Genomic DNA, 17761 nt, shown 5'->3' on the forward strand with positions numbered 1-17761 from the left:
CTGACTCGATGGACGTGAGTCTGAGTGAACTCTGGGAGTTGGTGATGGACAGGGAGGCCTGGTGTGCTGCGATTCATGGGATCGCAAACAATCAGACACGACTGAGCGACTGAACTGAACTGAACTGAACACCTCCTGCAGAATATTTCCTATACTTCCTCCAATCTAAAGACAGTAATATTGTCCTCTCTGTTTAAGACAAAAATAAGCAAGAAAATAGACTTTATTCAGGGTATTGCAATAGGGAGAATACACCAGATATGAAGATCAGAGTATCTAGTTCAGGGGAGATGGGGTTGTCTCAGACTTTCCTAGAAAGGAATGTGTGATGACTTATAGTTGTGATTGATCTGCAATCAGAAGTTTCAACTGGTAATGAGAACAGAAAAATGCTTATTCCTGCATCTAGTTATTTTGGGGCTTCCCTGGTAGCTCAGCTGGAAAAGTATCTGCATGCAATGCAGGAGACCTCTGTTCAATTCCTGGGTCACGAAGTTCCCTTGGAGAAGGGACAGGCTATCCATTTCAGTATTCTTGGGTTTCCCTGGTGGCTCAGATGGTAAAGAATCCACTAGCAGAACTGGGTTCCGTGCCTGGGCTGGGAAGATCCCCTAGAGGAGGGCATGGCAACCCATTCCAGTATTCTTGTCTGGAGAATTCCCATGGACAGAGGAGCCTGGCGGGCTACAGTCCAAGGAGTCTCAAAGAGTCAGACACGTGCACAACTAAGCACAGCACAGCACTAGTTAGTTTTAGAGGGGCAAAGACACAAACAGAAAGTTGCAAGAAATGAGCAGGTTCAGAAGAAAGGGGAAAGGTCTTCTGCCTTGTCATGGGTAAACTAGGGGGTCATCTCTAAGTCTTACAGTTCAGTTCACTTCAGTTCAGTTCAGTTTCTCAGTCGTGTCCGACTCTTTGCACAGAGTCGGACACTACTGAAGCGAATTAGCAGCAGCAGCAGCAGACGGTAAAGTCTTACAGGTTTCATAAAAGAGTGGAGAATAACTTTTACTTGAGAGATAGGAAGAAGGACGGTTCTTTACAGTCAGCTTTCTGACAAGTCAGGTAGTTTCTCAACCATTGTTGATTCTCACAAGCATGTAGTGCTCAAGTTTAACAATGTCACTTTAGCAAGATTTCATCCGGGAACCCTTCTGGAAGCAAAAACCTGTACTTCCCAGTGTAAACCAAATGGTTTCTTAAGATGGAAATTAAGTCGTAATTTTTAAAAAGAAAGGAAGAAAAATGCCTTGAAAAGAGGCTCTTTTGATCAGGTCACTTAGTAACACATCATAGCTCGCTAGGCTTCGAACTACAAGTCCCAGAGGGAAATGCGCCACTTCCCGTACTAAGGGCGGGAATCAAGAGCCTCGCTGCATGATGGGGACGATAGTTAATTTCCGTATGATGGAAAATTTAATTTTAGCGAGTCTTCATTTTTCGGAACAATAGTCCAGAAAGTATTCAAACAAAGCGCGGGCGGAGAACCCATAAAGTAACACTATCATCTCCCTGGGGAACAGACCAGGTTCCTCCAAGGAGAAGATTGTAATTGCAGTCGCGGCTCCCGCTCAATTTTCCCACTAGTCTCCTTTCCGGCCATGCCGTGCGTCATTAGCGTTGTGTCTTCTCATTGGCCAGATGACATGAGCTAGCGCCTGCGCACTGCATTCTTTTGAGGGTCGTGTGCAGACGCCATTTTGGTCCAGAGGTGCTTCTGGGAAGTAGATTACCGACCCGCGCGCCTTGGTCGCGAGCAGGGTACGGCCTTTTCTGCCGGCGTTTGTAGGTCCAAGTGTGGGCGTCTGCCGCCGTTGCTGCCTTACTCTCCGCAGTCTCCCAAACCTCCAGTTGGGCGGGAGCCTCTGAGGTTTGTTTGAGTACCTTCTGGAGCCTCTGAGGCGCAGGCAAGCGCCGGCAAGGAAGTGACGGGGGCGGCGCGGGGCCCAGACACTCCCCGCCGAGAGCCGCCTGCCATGGACTCGGAGTATTACAGCGGCGACCAGTCAGGTGAGGCAGGGACGTAGGGGACAGGGCTGGGGGGCGGTGCGGTTACTCGACCGGGCTTGGCCACGCACTCCCGCGGGGAAGAGAAGGAGGCCCTAGAGACGTTCTCTCCCGGGACTGGGTCTGATGTTGACTGAGGCGTAGCGGGAAGAGCTGGCAGCCCGTCTGCCGACCCAGAAGTTAGAACCTTGGAGAGGGAATTCTGGACGGAAAGCCGTCTTCCAGATTGGCGAAGGATGTTGCTGAAATGGGAGCCACTTCCGTATATCAAATGCTTACTGTGTGCAAAGTACTAGGAATGGCCTCTCCTGATAGGGAATGTCTTTGAGGAGTTGAGAGTGATTTTCGAGAATCCCGGGGAGCTAGCTGTTCAGTGGGGGTGCAGGATCTTACCTAGACTTTTCACTTGGAGTTGAAACTGGTTTGACTATGCCTGCAAACTAGTTTCTCCCATTAAAGATAACATCGGAGTTGAGTTGTATATGTATTTTAGAATAAGATGTGTACCTCTGGGGCTAACTAGTGTTTTTTGTGCCTTTCCTTCACCTTGAGATCTTTCCCCTTTCTCCTCCCTCAAGTTCTTTCTTTTCCTGTTTATAAACACGGGACCCCACTTTGTTAACACAGTGCTGGGCACTTGGGAACCAAAGACGAATAAGGCAGAACCTCATGGGGAATAAAAACATTACTTTTGCTTTCCTATTGTGTTCTAGTTCCAGTGAGTATTCTCTGTCAGAAGTGCTTAAATAAATTTCTAAGCATGAACTACCTTCTTTTCTGTTTTGCGTTCACATCGATTCTAGTATAAGACGACGAACAGTAGTGACTGCAAACACGTTTCCAAACATATTCTGCTGTTTGGCTTTAAACGTTTTCCTGATGTTTTCAAAATAGTTGTCAGTTTGTTTGTGTTTTTAAATTTAACATGCTGAAAGACATGAAAAGTTAGCAATTCCCTGACTTTTTTTTTTAGCCGTTTTTGATGTTTATCCCTGTATTCCTAACTTATGCTATCTTGTTGCATCATTTTTAGGCATTCTGTAATTATTTCCTATTATGCTAGGACAGAGTTTTAACTTCTGCCCCTCCCCACCCCGATTCTGACCGTTGAAGCATAACTTTTCATTACACTTCAAATTTTTTTAATTATGACTATATAAGAAAAAGGTTAAATATATGTATATTCAGTACTCCTTAGCTGAGTAGAATAGTTCATTAGTAGGATAGTGATTTCATTCTTAAACTCTTCCTGTAGTTGGCTGGTTCATATTTTAAATTTTATTTTTATTAAACTTTTAACCAAGGCTTCCTGTATCCTCCAACAGCTCTGAATTCCTCTCAGTACAATTTTACTTTGTATTTTTAAAGTATTGGTTAAAGATAGGTAGCTTTGTTTTATAATAGTATAGTAGTATATGCTTTTACTTCAAGGAGTTTACACTGTTTCTGGAATGGAATTCTGTATGCTCTTCATTCATAAACAAATACTATACCAGGTAGTGTTCTCCACTCCAGGGATTCATCACTGAACTAGAATCTCTGCTCTTTTGGCACTTTTATTCAAGTGAGGAAAGAATCACGTTGAACAAAATTAACTTGGGAACTCATGTAGTCCTTTAGTAGGTGGTAAGTAAGTGCTGTGGAGAAAATAGACTTTGTTTTTTAACAAAGTTGAAAGTACACACTGTTATTTAGAATTTGTTGACTTGGTTCTTAGTGGCATTTCTTAAGCTTCACATTCCTTTAATGATATATTTTCACTGCCAAATGTGTCAACAGTACAGGGTATGACTGTGAGTATTTATGTATGTATTGTACTTGTTCCCAAATTAGTATTATTAGTTATGCTTCATCAGTGGTAACCTTTGCTCTTACATTATTCTTGATTCATTGTGTTCGTTTCAGTTGAGGATGTCATCCATCTTACTCCTTAAGTGGGTTTTTGTTTTATTTTTAAGCAGATGATGGTGGCGCTACCCCAGTGCAGGATGAACGGGATTCAGGGTCAGACGTTGAGGATGATGTAAATGAGCAGCACTCTGGATCAGACACTGGAAGTGTAGAACGTCATTCAGAGGTATTGGCTAAACAACATCTTTGGGGAGGCTTTTCCCTTGCTTATTCTGTGAGACTTGTTTTATTTAGGAGATGTAGAGACCCTGTCACGGGGTCTAGGCTGCAAACCCTTCAAAAATAATAGAGAACTGCTTTAAAAATAAATAGGGATAGTCTGGTTACGTATGAAATCATAGGGAGTAAGGACTGATTGAGTCTCATTTTGGATAGTAGGCAGTCTCAACTGTGCTTATTGATTCAGGAAACAGGTCAGGTGTTTGATATTTGACTGGACTTCCTCATTCCCAGAATGATGTCCTAATCCGATGGTGAGGATTTGAAGTCTGAAGAAATACCAGTTGAAACAGAAAGTTATGGGGATTATCACCTGCTACCTTTGTGTCATTTTAATTTGCTTGCCTGGTTATATAGTCCTGTACTGCACAATGTTAACAAAATAAAATTGAGGCTTTTAAAAAAATTCAGCTCTAAGTTTGCAGTAAAACAAACTGAAGTGTAGGAATGATAAAGATGGCCAATATGCCATATATTTTGCACAGAAAATTGCCCAATTTTAGGTTATTACATGCAATAATAGATGCAGTTGTTAGAGATTGTATTATTGACTTTGTCCTTTGATATGTCTCTAGTTTAGCCATATATCCAACAAATGTTTATTGAGCAGCTGCTATGTGTCAGGCTCTTTTGACATATCAATGACTTAATGAGGTTCCACTGCCATGAAACTCCTTCTCTTAGACTTGTTTTCCAGTAGCAGAAGAAAGACATTAAACAGTATACTTTAAAAAAAAGGAAAATTGTATAGTTTGTTAGAAGATGGTAACTGCTGTGAAGAAAGAAGAAAGAATGGAATGGAGGGTGCCAAGATGGAGGGCAGGCTTGAATGTTGAATAGGGAGGTGCATGTAGGCCTTATTAAGAAAGTGACATTTGAATCAAGATGTGGAAGGAGGTGAAGGAATAGCTACATGGCTATGTAGCGAATGAACATTCCCAACAAAGATCTAAGGTGGGAGCCATTGTGGCTACAGTAGAATGAATATGGGGCAGATGAGATCAGAAGTGGGAAGAGGGCTTATCTTTTAGTTATTTTGGTGTCATTTTGGTTTTTTGTATACTATTAAGCATTTAGACTAAATTCTAAATGATAGGTAGAAATTACTTGATAATGTAAACATTGTTTTAGTATATTTAGTGTGTGACGTCTTAATTTCCCATTTTGGAAAACCGCATCAGGAGATTGACTCATGGCTTCATGCTTCAGTTATAAGTGTGTTATAAATGTAGTGTTGACTTTCTTTTTTCAACTACTTTTATTTTTTTAATGAGATGGGTTCTAAATAAATAAATGTGCATGTTGTAAATTTAGAGATTATATGAAAGTTTAAAAAAGAAATTAAAGTCAGCATACTCCTGTCACAGAAATATTAACTTTTTATATTATTATATAAAAAATATATTTCTCCTGCATTTTTATTCTTATATAGAATGTATGTATATGTTTTAAGTTACTTGAAATATATATATATATATGTCTGTATAACAGTTTTATCTTTTCACTTAAGATTTTAAATACTGCCCCATGTTATTAAAGATTCTCGCTAAGTGTAATTTTTAATGGCTGCTTAATATTTCATAACATGGATGAACTATTACTTATTCAGCAGTTTCCTAATTGTTAATATTTAGACTGTCTAGCTATTGTCAGTGAAGTCTGCCATGAACATACTTTTGTGCTTTTCATAGATTTTTCCCCTCCAGAAAGGTTATTCTAATTACTAGTAGTTTTGAGTAGCAGTTGGACCCTTGAAAAAGTACAGTTACATTATATGGAGCAGTGCAGATTATAGCCCCATAATTTGAAAGATGTGTATTAGTTTCCTATTGCTGCCATAACAACCAGATACAAATTTAGTAGCTAAAAATAACCCCAGAGATTTGTTTCTTAAAATTCCAGAGGTCGGAAGTCCAAAGAGGATCTCACTGGGTTAAAATAGGGTGTCACTGGGGCTGTGTTCTTTCTCTAAGGGAGAACCTGCTTCCTTGCCTTCTTCAGCTCTACAGGACACTTGCACTGGTTGGCATGTGGCTTCTTCCATCTTTAAAGCTAGAGCTGTAGCATCTTCAGATCTCTCAGACCTTTGCTTAGTTCCTCATATGTCAGTTTCTCTGACTTTCCTCCCTCCCCTGCATAAAGTGAAAGTGAAAGTGAAGTCATTCAGTTGTGTCCAACTCTTAGCGACCCCATGGACTGCAGCCTACCAGGCTCCTCCATCCATGGGATTTTCCAGGCAAGAGTACTGGAGTGGGGTGCCATTGCCTTCTCCAATGCATGAAAGTGAAAAGTGAAAGGGAAGTTGCTCAGTCGTGTCCAACTCTTTGTGACCCCAGGGACTGCAGCCCACCAGGCTCCTCCGCCCATGGGATCTTCTAGGCAAGAGTACTGGAGTGGGGTGCAAGGATCCCTATAATTATTACTATATTGGGCCTACTCAGGTAATCCAGGATAATCTCCCTATCCTTATTTATATCTATACATTACTTTTGCATATTTACAAGTTCTGTGGTCATCTTTTGTGGGGCATCATTTTGCCTGGTGCAAGATGGTACTCACAACTTGATTTTCCAAATAATGTTTTTCCCATTTGGATTTTGGAGTTCTACAGGCCAGGTTTTGTTTGTTTTTTAGTTCATTTTACCTGTAATACTCATTCTGCATGTATTTCTTTAGATTTCTAAGGAAAGTGTTGAAGAAGATCAAGATAATATTTTAAAACTTAAAGTTAATACAATCAATATGATGAAAAAAATAGCAAAATCTTAAAGTCAAGATTAGTAACAGTGCTTTAGTGGTCCATATTGGAGCCTGAAGCAAAGAAAAAATAAGTAATACATATCCCAGTGTTTAAATTTTGATACTGTGTTCATGGATTTTTTTTTATATGTCAAATTTGACCTTTAAAAATAACACCTTTTTTTTTACACAGCTTTATTAAGATAAACTTATATACCATACAATTCACCCATTTAAAGTGTGCAATTTAGTGATCTTTAGTATATTCACAGCAGTACAACCATCAACATAGTCCTTTTTAGAATATTTTAATCACATCAGAAGGAAACCCTTTAGCTGTTACCTCTTTACCACTCCCACCCCCCAGTTAGTCATTCAGTTCAGTCGCTCATTCGTATCTGACTCTTCTCGACCCCATGAATCACAGCATGCCAGGCCTCCCTGTCCATCACCGACTCCTGGAGTTCACCCAAACCCATGTCCGTTGAGTCGGTGATGCCATCCAGCCATCTCATCCTCTGTCGTCCCCTTCTCCTCCTGCCTCAATCTTTCCCAGCATCAGAGTCTTTTCCAATGAGTCAGTTCTTTGTATCAGGTGGCCAGAGTATTTGAGTTTCACCTTCAACATCATTCCTTCCAATGAACGTTCAGGACTGATTTCCTTTAGGATGGACTGGTTGGATCTCCTTGCAGTCCAAGGGACTCTCAAGAGTCTTCTCCAACACCACAGTTCAAAAGCATCAATTCTTCGGTGCCCAGCTTTCTTCACTGTCCAACTCTCACATCCATACATGCCTACTGGAAAAACCATAGCCTTGACTGGAGGGACCTTTGTTGGCAAATTAATGTCTCTGCTTTTTAATATGCTCTCTAGGTTGGTCATAACTTTCCTTCCAAGGAGTAAGCGTCTTTTTATTTCATGGCTGCAGTCACCGTCTGCAGTGATTTTGGAGCCCAAGAAAATAAAGTCTGCCACTGTTTCCACTTTCTCCACCTATTTGCCATGAAGTGATGGAACCGGATGTCATGATCTTAGTTTTCTGAATGTTGAGCTTTAAACCAACTTTTTCACTCTCTCACTTTCATCAAAAGGCTCTTTAGTTCTTCACTTTCTGCCATAAGGGTGGTGTCATCTGCATATCTGAGGTTATGGGTATTTCCCCCAGCAATCTTGATTCCAGCTTGTGCTCCCACCCCTGAGCCCCTCCTTATTTTGGACATTTCATATGAATAGGATTATATAACATATGGTCTTTTATGACCGGCTTCTTTTCACTTAATGCTTTCATATTTATCCAAGTTGTAGCATGTGTTAGTATTTCTTTCCATTTTGTGATCAGTAGTATTCCATTCTTTGGATAAATCACATTTGTTTATCCGTTTGTCAGTTAATGGGCATTTAAATTGTTTCCGCTGTTATTTTCACAGTTGCTGCATCAGTTGACATTCCTACCAACAGTGCAGAGGTGTTCCCTTTCCTCCACATCTTTGCCAACACTTGTTATTTCTTGTCTTTTTGTAAGAGCCGTTCTGACAGGTGTGAGGTGGTACTACTGATACTGTGGTTTTGATGTGCATTTCCCTGATGATGAGTGATCTTTTCATGTGTCTGTTGGCCATCTGTGTGTCTTCTTTGGACAAATAGCTATTTAGATCCTCTGCACATTTTGTTTTTGGGTTATTTGTTTTCTTAATGTTGTGTTGTGTGAATTCTTTGTGTATGTTGGATATTAACCCCTTAACAGGTATGTTTTTTGCAAATAATTTTATCCCATTAAGTAGGCAACTTTTTTGTTTTGTTGATAGTTTCTTTTGCTGTGCAAAAGCTTTTTAGTTTGATATAGTTCCATTTGTTTATTTTAGTTTTTGTTTCCCTTCCCTGAAGAGATGTGTCCAAAAAAATTTTGCTAAGACTGGCGTCAGGAGTGCACTACATATGTTTTCTTTAAGTTTTTAATCCATTTTTAGTATATTACTATATATGGTGTGAAAGTAATCTAGTTGGAGTCTTTGCATGTAGCTGTTCAGTTTTCTCAACACCATTCATTGAAGAGACTGTTCTTTCCCATTGTATATTCTTGACCCCTTTGTTGTAGATCACTTGACCACAGGTGCTTCTGTTAGTTTCTGGGCTCTCTATTCTGTTGTGTCGATCTGTGTGTCTGTTTTTTATGCCAGTACCATACTGTTTTGACTACTGTAGCATTATAATATAGTTTGAGATCAGGGCATATGATATCTCCAGCTTTGTTCTTTCTCACGGTTTTGGCTATTCAGGTTCTTTTGTGGTTTATTTTAGGATTATTTTTTCCTAGTTGTGTTAAAAATGCAATTGCAGTTTTGAAAGGGATTGCATTGAACCTGTAGCTTGCTTTGAATAATATGGTCATTTTAACAATATCAATTTTTCCAGTCCATGAGCATGGATTAGCTTTCTTTTTATTTGTGTCTTTGGTTTCTTTCATCAGTGTCCTAGTTTTCAGTGTACTCTCCTTGTTGGTTGAATTTATTCCTAGATTTTTCATTCTTCTTGATGCAGTTATAAATGGGATTGCTTTCTTAATTTTTTCTGTTTTATAGTTCATTTTTAGTGTAAAGAAATGCAACAGATTTTTTGTTTGTTGATTTATACCCTGCAACTTTACCAAATTCACTGATTAGTTCTAGCAGTTTTCTGGTGAGTCGTTAGGGTTTTCTTTATATATTACGTCATCTGCAAATAATGACACTGTTGCTTCTTTCTGTTTTGGATGCCTTTTATTTCTTTTTTACTGACTTCCAATGCAGTGTTGTGTAAAAATGTTGAGGGATGGCATTTGTGTCTTTTCCTGATCTTAGAGGAAATGCTTACAGCTTTGCACCATTGAGTGCAAAGTGATATTGGCTGTGGGCTTGTCCCATGGTCTTTATTATGTTGAGATACATTCTCTCTTTACCCAGTTGGTTGAGAGTTTTTGTCGTTAATTGATGTAAAATTTCGTCTGCTTTTTTTTTTTTTTTGCAGCCATTGAGACGATCATGTGATTTTTAGCTTTCATTTTGTTAATATGGTGTGTCACATTAATTTGTGGATATTGAGCCATCCTTGCATCCATGGAATAAATCCCATTTGATCATAGTGTATGTCTTGCTGAATTTAGTTTGCTAATAATTTTTTGAGAATTTTTACATCTATGTTCATCAGGGCTATCGGTCTGTAATGTTCTTTTCTTGTGTCCTTGTCTGGTTTTGGTATCAGGGTAATGCCGGTTTCAATAAGATGATTTTGGAAATGTTCCCTCCTCTTTGGTTGGCACCATTTGAGAAGGACTGGTATTAGTTCCTCTAAACGTTTGGTAGAATTCGCCAGTGGAGCCGTCTGGTCCTGAGCTTCCTAATGCTGGAAAGTGTTTCAGTACTGACTCAGTCTCTTCATGGTGATCCATCTGTTCAGATTTTCTGTTTCTTCTTGATTTGGTCTTAGTTTGAATGTTTTAGGAATTTGTTTCTTATAGATTGTCCGGTTTCTTGGCATACAGCTTTTTAGTTTTTATGATCCTTTGTATTTGTGTGGTGTCAATTGTAATGTTGATACCTTTTCTTTCCTTTATAGTTTAACTTCTTTCCATCCTCTTTTTTTCCCCCCTTGGTAAGTCTGGCTAAAAGTTTGCCTATTTGTTTATCTTTTTAAAAAACAATTCTTAATTTTATTGATCTTTCTGTTGTCTTTTTAGTCTCTTTCATTTATTTTTGCTCTAATCTTTATTACTTCTTCTAATAACTTTGGGCTTATTCTTTTTTTCCAATTCCTTGAGGTATAAAGTTGTTGTTTAAGATGTTTCTTTTTTCTTAATGTAGGCATCTATTGTAACCTTCCTTCTTAGAACTACTGTACTGTTTTCCATAAGTTTGGGCATATTGTATTTCCATTTTCATTTGTCTCAAAGATATTTTTTGAATTCTACTTTGACTCATTGGTCATTCAGTAACATGATGTTTGATCTCCACATATTTGTGAAATTTTCTGTTTTCTTCTCATAATTGATTTCTATTTTCATACCATTGTGGTTGGAAAAGACGTTTGGTATGATTTCAGTCTTCTTGAATTTATTAGGACTTATTTTGTGGCCTAACATCGATCTATACTGAAGTTTGTTTTATGTACACTTGAGAAAAATGTGTACTTTGCTTCTGCTGAGTGAAACATTCTGTAAATGTCTCTTCAGTCCATTTGGTCTAACGTGGTTTAAGCCCAGTACTTCCTTATTGATTTTCTGTCTGTTCTGTCCATTGTTGAAAGTGAGAGGTTGAAGTCCCCTACAATTATTGCATTGGTATCTTATTTTTTCTTTCAGGTCTGTTAATATTGAGGTGCTCTGATTTGGGTGCGTAAATATTTACAAATGTTAAATTCTCTCGTTGGAGTAACTCTTTTGTCATTATATAATGATTTCCTTTGTATCTTATAGTTTTTGCCAAAAGTCTATTTTCTCTTATTATAAATATAGCTAATACCATAGCTACCTTTGCTTTCATTTGGTTTCCATTTGCCTGGAATATCTTTTCCATCCCTTTTTTCCTCAGCCTGCATGTGTTCTAAAAGCTGAAGTGAGACAGCACATAGCTCAGTTTGTTTTTTCCCCAGCCATTCAGCCACTCTGTCTTTTGGTTGGAGAATTGAGTCGATTTACCTTTAAAGTAAATATTGATAGTTAGGGGCTTATCATTGCAATTTTGTTCATTGTTTTCTTACTGTTTTGCCATTCCTTTTTTCTTTCTCCTGCTCTCTTCCTTTGTGATTTGATGATTTTCTGTAGCAGTATGCTAAGATTACTTACACCTTTTTGCTTTGTGGCTTACCATGAGGCATATGTAAAATTATCTTTTACCAGTCTCTTTTAAGCTGATAACTTCAAGTACATGCTAAAGTTATTCCTTAATGTAATACAACTTTATTCCCATCCACCTTCTTTATACTGTCATTGGGAAGCGTTAAATCTTAGTCGCTCAATCGTGCCCGACTCTTTGCGACCCCATGGACTGCAGCCCACCAGGCTCCTGTGTCCATGAGATTTCCAGGCAAGGATACTGGAGTGGGTTGCCATTTGGTTGTCATTGGGAAATGCACATTATATTCTTATATATTGCAGGTTCAGCAATACAATATATACGTATTTGTGCACTGTTGTTTTAATCAATTACATCAAGAAAGGAAAAAATACAGATTTTATAATCACACAGTTACCTTTACTGGTGGTTATTGTTTTTTTCATGTAGATTCACTGAGGTCACTTGCTTTCAGCCTGAAGAACTTCATTTAGCAGTTCTTGTATGGTAGGTGTGCTAGACAAATTCTTTCCTCTTTTGGTCATCTGGAAAAGTTTTCTTTTTTTTGTTAACTTTTTGAAGAAAGAAAGAGAGAAAGTGAAGTTGCTCAGTCGTGTCTGACTGTTTGCAACTCCATGGACTGTAGCCTACCAGGCTCCTCCGTCCATGGGATTCTCCAGGCGAGAATACTGGAGTGCGTTGCCATTTCCTTTATTCAGTTTTTCTTTGAGCTCTTTGAATATGTTATCCCACTGCTTTCTGGCCTCCACTGTCTCCGTTGAGGAGTCAGTTGTTAATCTTACTGTGTTGTTATTTTATGTGATCAAATTTCTGTTTCTGTATATATTGTGTATTTGATATGATATTGTCATCATACCTTTATTTTTTTAAGCATGTTTATAAATGGCTGCTTTAAAGTCTTTTTTGATAAATCTGGTATCTGGTTGCTATCACAGGCAGTTTCTGTTGTCTGCTTTTTTCCTGGTTATGGGTCAACTTTCCAGTTTCTTGGCATACCTTTTCATTTATTGTTGGAAACTGGATGTTTTGAATTGTTTAATGACTGGCTGGATTATTTTAGTGAATTCTGTTTCCTCACCCACAGCTTTAAATCTCTAATGTTGCATCCTCAGATGTGCAATTTGGGACATGCTGACTGTCACCTGAGATGATAATAGTATTAATAGGGCTCTTTTTTTCCTCTTTCTGTGACCGTCATCAGCTGTTAAAACTCCACAAATAGCTCTGTTTTTTTCAGCATTGCCCTATGGCATAAATTGCTCAACAAGTTAGTCTGGCTCCTTCCAGCTATATTATTACCTGCTTATCTCCTGCAAACTAGCTGGCCTACAGTTTATCTATATTTTGAATCTCCTCCTAAGTGCATTTCACCACAACTTCCTGTGAAAGTGCCTTAGCCTGAACTTCCCCAAGCTTGGTTACAGATGAAGTTGGTTTCTTTTGGGAAAAATTAGAAGCTATCTGGTTTACTGCCTGCTTTTTATTATTTATGTATATATTTGGCTATGCTGGGTCTTCATCTCTGTGTGCAGGCTTTCTCTAGTTGCAGTGGATGGACTTCTCGTTGTGGTGGCTTTCATCTCGTTGCAGAGCACGGGCTCTAGGCACACAGGCTCAGTAGTTGTGTACGGGCTTAGTTGCCCCACAGCATGTGGAATCTTCCCAGACCAGGAATCAAACCTGTGTCCCCAGCATTGGTGGGCTGATTCTTAACCCCTGGACCACCAGAGAAGTCCTACTGCCTGCTTTTTCCTCAAGCAAAATCTCTGAGCCAGGGATCTGGAGTTTGGGGCGGGAAAGGGTGATGGCACATTTCTCTCTGAGTGACATCCCAGTTCCAGAAGCTGAGCTCGCAGTGTGGGGTGGGGATTGGATAGCAACCTGAAGTGCTCCTGGCTTGCCTCTCTTGGCATGGAACCACTGTGCACAAATTCGAGCAAAGGCGATAAGACCTCCAGCACTCTCGTGTGCTCTGCCCCCAGTAGAGCCTTCTTACTATGATTGGGAGCCACCAGTTTCAGCTGCACTTGCTGGGAACTTACCTACAGCAACAGGTAGCTGGAGGCAGAATGAGAAACACTGACATCATGCTTTTCCTGGGAAGAAACCCCACCCTCGGGAGCTAGAGGAAGAGAGTACCCTGGTTTTGACTGCAGCAGCCTGGAGTAGAATCATTTTCTTGTTCATCTCTGAGGGTGGAAGTAAGGAGTAGTATTGGTTCAAATACCAGCTATTTTTGCCTTTCTTACCAAATTTTTGTAGACCTTCTTGGATAGATGCTTCTTTATTTGCTCTTTGTCTTTAGTACCATTTCCAGAGGCTTTGAATGGTTGTAATAATTTTTTTTTAATTTACACTTAAAGGTGTGTCTTTTTATTTCCTCTCAAGTTTTCTTTTTTTGGCCACACCCCATGGCATACAGGATATTAGTTCCCTCCCCAGGGATCAAACCCTCACCTACTGCAGTGGAAGTGCTAAGTCTTAACCACTGGACCCCCAGGGAAGTCCCTGAATGGTTGTTTTTAAATACTTGTAACAGATTTCACTGTTAGATGGACACACTGTTCGTGTGTCAGCAGAGCATACCAGAAGTTTTCACTTAGCCTCATTTTTATCTCTCTTTACTAGTTGGTTGAAGCTGTGTTTCCCAGTTCACATTCCAGAAGAAGCCAGGCTGCTTTACTTGTTACTCTGGTAACACAGTCTCTGCTGGGACCTTTGGCTCTTTCATCTCATTGGTTCTCCTGCTGTGTGTGGATGTGGCCTCCCCTCCACGGAGAGCTGCCCAGCTAAACAGATGATTCTGAGTAAGCCAGCTGTTGGCATTTAGAGGCAGTCCTTTATATTGCACGACATTTAGTATCTTGGTTCCAAAGCATTAAATAAAATGGTAGTAACATACCCTCTCCAGTCATTGCTAACCAAAGGGCCTTTGCATTCACAAACGCCCCCTTAGGGGAGACTCAGAACCACCCTCAGGTTGAGAACACTGAAATGGACAAATGAGGCAAAGAAAAATAAGAAAGGAAGCAATACGTGTCCAACAAAATGAAAATTAGTAATTAAAATATAAAGAGAACATTTCTAAGAATGGCAATGCAGCCATTACAGTTGTTTCCAAAAAAATATTTTGTGAAATGGGAGAATTCAGTGTGTTACTTGAAAGATACCGGCCATTAAATTGTGATTCTAGATCCTTATTTACTGTTTTAAAGTAAATTCACACAGAGAAGAGATTGAGAGGAAATTTATCGTAAAAAATGTAAATAATGGTGATCTTTGGGTTGTGTTGTTGAAGGTGATTTTAATATACTTTTCTGTGTTTGCACATTAATATTTGAAATCATAGGAAAATAACTAGAATAACTGTCCCATCATTTTATATAGTTACCTATTTTTATTAGCATGCATCAAATAACTAAATATATTTAAAAATTACATAAAGGGCACATACAAAGGACTGTAGGAGGATGGGAGGGTGGGCTAAGTAGACTCTGAGGAGTGACTGACATTACCAGATAGAGAAGCCAGTTAGAGGTGGTGGTGATAATTCTAGCTGGAGAGAACCACAGGTTTAAAGGCCTAGGACTGAGAAGCACTTGTGTTTCAGGAGTATTATGGCTGGAAAGTAGGTTTACTCCTAGGTGTTGTATTCTTTTTGATGCAGTGGTAAATAGAATCACTGTTTGAGGTTTCTCTTTCTGATCTTTCGTTCTTGTGTATAGAAAGGCAGCAGATTTTCTGAGTATTAATTTTGTAACCTGCAAATTTACCACATTCACTGATGAGTTCTCGTAGTTTTCTGGTAGCATCTTTAGAATCTTCATGTCATCTGCAAACAGTGACAGTTTAACTTCTTTGGAAACACAATTTTTTAAATAAAGCAATTTGAGCATGAATGCAACCTAGTTATAACTAGTTGCCAGTTCTAATTTTTGTTGTTTTATTTGAATATTCTCTTGAGCAGCATGAAATTAGTTGTGGATTGTGATCAGCTGTTTTTTGTTCCACAGAAAATATATGGAAAGTAATGTGCATTTTAGAATCCACTTAAAAAAAAAAAAAAGAATCCACTTTATAGGTTTTATCTACATAGAAAAGTAATGTTCCCCTCTTGAGGGTCTCACAGGAAAAAATAGTGTATGGGGCTATTGAGAAAGAGGTTGTTTGGAAATAGTGCCTGGCTTCTCCTTTTTTGCTGACTGTAGGCAGAGGCTAATGGGCACAAGTATCCATCTTTGGTTGAAGTTGGTGACAGCCCCATTAGCCCCAGCTTTACTTTGAATTGAGAAGAGATAGCAGTCTGCAATCATTTGGGTCTTTGCACAGAAAGGTTGTGCTAATATAAGGAAAGCGTTCCTATGAGGAGTACACTGAAGCCCGTAGAAGATTCTTTTCAGACATTGCTCTCCTTGTTTACCCTATTTGATAGCACTTCTTTCAATTCCATTTATGTCCTTTCTTTGTGTTAGGTTTCAGCCTTTGTCTTTGAGTCTACCAAATTTATGAGAAAAACATTTTGCTTTGGTTCTTTTTTGTTAAGCATTATCTTGTGGGGTTTGTTTTATTTGTATACTGAAGGTAAAAGATAGGTTTTGGGTTACTTTTCTTAAATGGTCTCTTATCTTAAGGTCATTTGTTCATTCATATTATGAAGATAAATGTAAAAACATCACCTTTTAGTGAGGTAGATGCACAAGACGCTCTGGTGACATGAAAGGAGGAGTGACTGACCAGCTCAGCCTGCAGAGATGATGCATCTGAGCTCTGTCTTCAAGGGTGAATGTCTTATAATTAATAATTGGTTGTAGATGATTAGCAACATACAGTGAGTGCTCACAGGCACATGCATTTGGTCCTCTCAATAGACCGACCTCTAAGTTATAAATACTATTTCTGACTGTCAGATTGAGGACTTTGGGAAGTTAAGGTAATTTCCCTAAATTTTACAGAAGAAGATGAGCCACGAACCTAGATGGCCTAGATCTTATAGACTCTTAAGTCCACATTGTGAACTCATATTGCTCAGAATCCATTCTACCTAGAGAGAAGGATGAAAGAGGCTTCAGGAAGGGGGTATTTTTGCCTCATGTTGAGATATGAAAAGGACAAGCTGAGGTGAAAACATGGAGTAATGTAGTGAATCTGTAGTTCCATGTGTCTGCAGTAAAATTTTAATGTGCAGTTAGAGTCACTTGGATTAGATGTCAAAATGCAGATTCTTTGACCCCCTTCCCCAGATTTACTATCTAAATACCTGGAGAGGAGAAGCACAAAATCTGTGTTTTCACCAAAGCTTCCCAGGTGATTCTTAATGCAAGAGTTTGGGAACTGCTGGTGCAGTGCATAGAGTTGATGCTGGTGAAAGGGCAGAAGCGAGTCTGGAGAGGTAGACGGGAGTTTGCTTCATCATTATAAACTTTTTATTTTTATTTACTTATTTGTTTTTGGCTGTGCTGGGTCTTCATTGCTACGTGGACTTTTATCTAGTGGCGGCCAGCAGGGGCTACTTTCTGGTGTGCGGGCTTCTTACTGCACTGACTGCTCTTGTGGAGCATGGGCTCTAGGGGACGCGGGCTTCAGTAATTGTGGCTCCCAGGCTTTAGAGCAGAGACTCAGTAGTTGTACATGGGCTTAGTTGCTCTGAGGCATGTGGAATCCTCCCAGACCAGGGATCAAACCTGTGTCTCCTGCATTGGCAGGCAGATTCTTTACCACTGAGTCACCAGGGAAGTCCCATCATTATAAACTCCTAAACTTTGTGTAGACATTTTCTTTTTCTAGTACCCAGCAGAAGTGTTTTTGTTTTTGACTGATTCTAAGACCAACCAGCTTTTGACAAAAGACACTCAGGTATATATCTTTTTTTTATTATGTGTATGATTGCTGTAAAGCTGGAGTTTCACAAAGTCAAAAGCCTTGCAGCCCTTCAGGAGCTACACTGGATTAACAGCATTGTGTAATAAAAACTGGATTTCTCAGATCCTTCCTTATGCTCTTACAGTGTGATATGTATTGTCAAAGCTCCACAATGTGGATTTAAAATTTATCTTCTTGA

General features: G+C 39.3%; 1 protein-coding gene across 8 annotated transcripts in view; it reads left to right on the forward strand.

Moving 5' to 3' along the window:
- The first annotated feature begins 1697 nt into the window (after positions 1 to 1697).
- Positions 1698 to 17761, forward strand: part of IWS1 (interacts with SUPT6H, CTD assembly factor 1) — a 49308-nt gene continuing 33244 nt past the window's right edge. For 5 of the 8 annotated variants that reach the window (XM_010801820.4, XM_010801821.4, XM_010801822.4 and 2 more), the window contains exons 1-2: positions 1698 to 2010; positions 3966 to 4084. In XM_010801820.4, the coding sequence (XP_010800122.1) occupies positions 1977 to 2010; positions 3966 to 4084 (153 nt within the window). In that variant the 5' untranslated portion in view covers positions 1698 to 1976. The remainder of the gene's footprint in view (positions 2011 to 3965; positions 4085 to 17761) is intronic. The other 3 variants (XM_005202240.5, XM_005202241.5, XM_059877687.1) reach the window with 1 other exon arrangement.

Source organism: Bos taurus, chromosome 2 (assembly GCF_002263795.3).
Source record: "Bos taurus isolate L1 Dominette 01449 registration number 42190680 breed Hereford chromosome 2, ARS-UCD2.0, whole genome shotgun sequence".
In the NCBI taxonomy this organism is placed as follows: Eukaryota; Metazoa; Chordata; class Mammalia; order Artiodactyla; family Bovidae; genus Bos; species Bos taurus.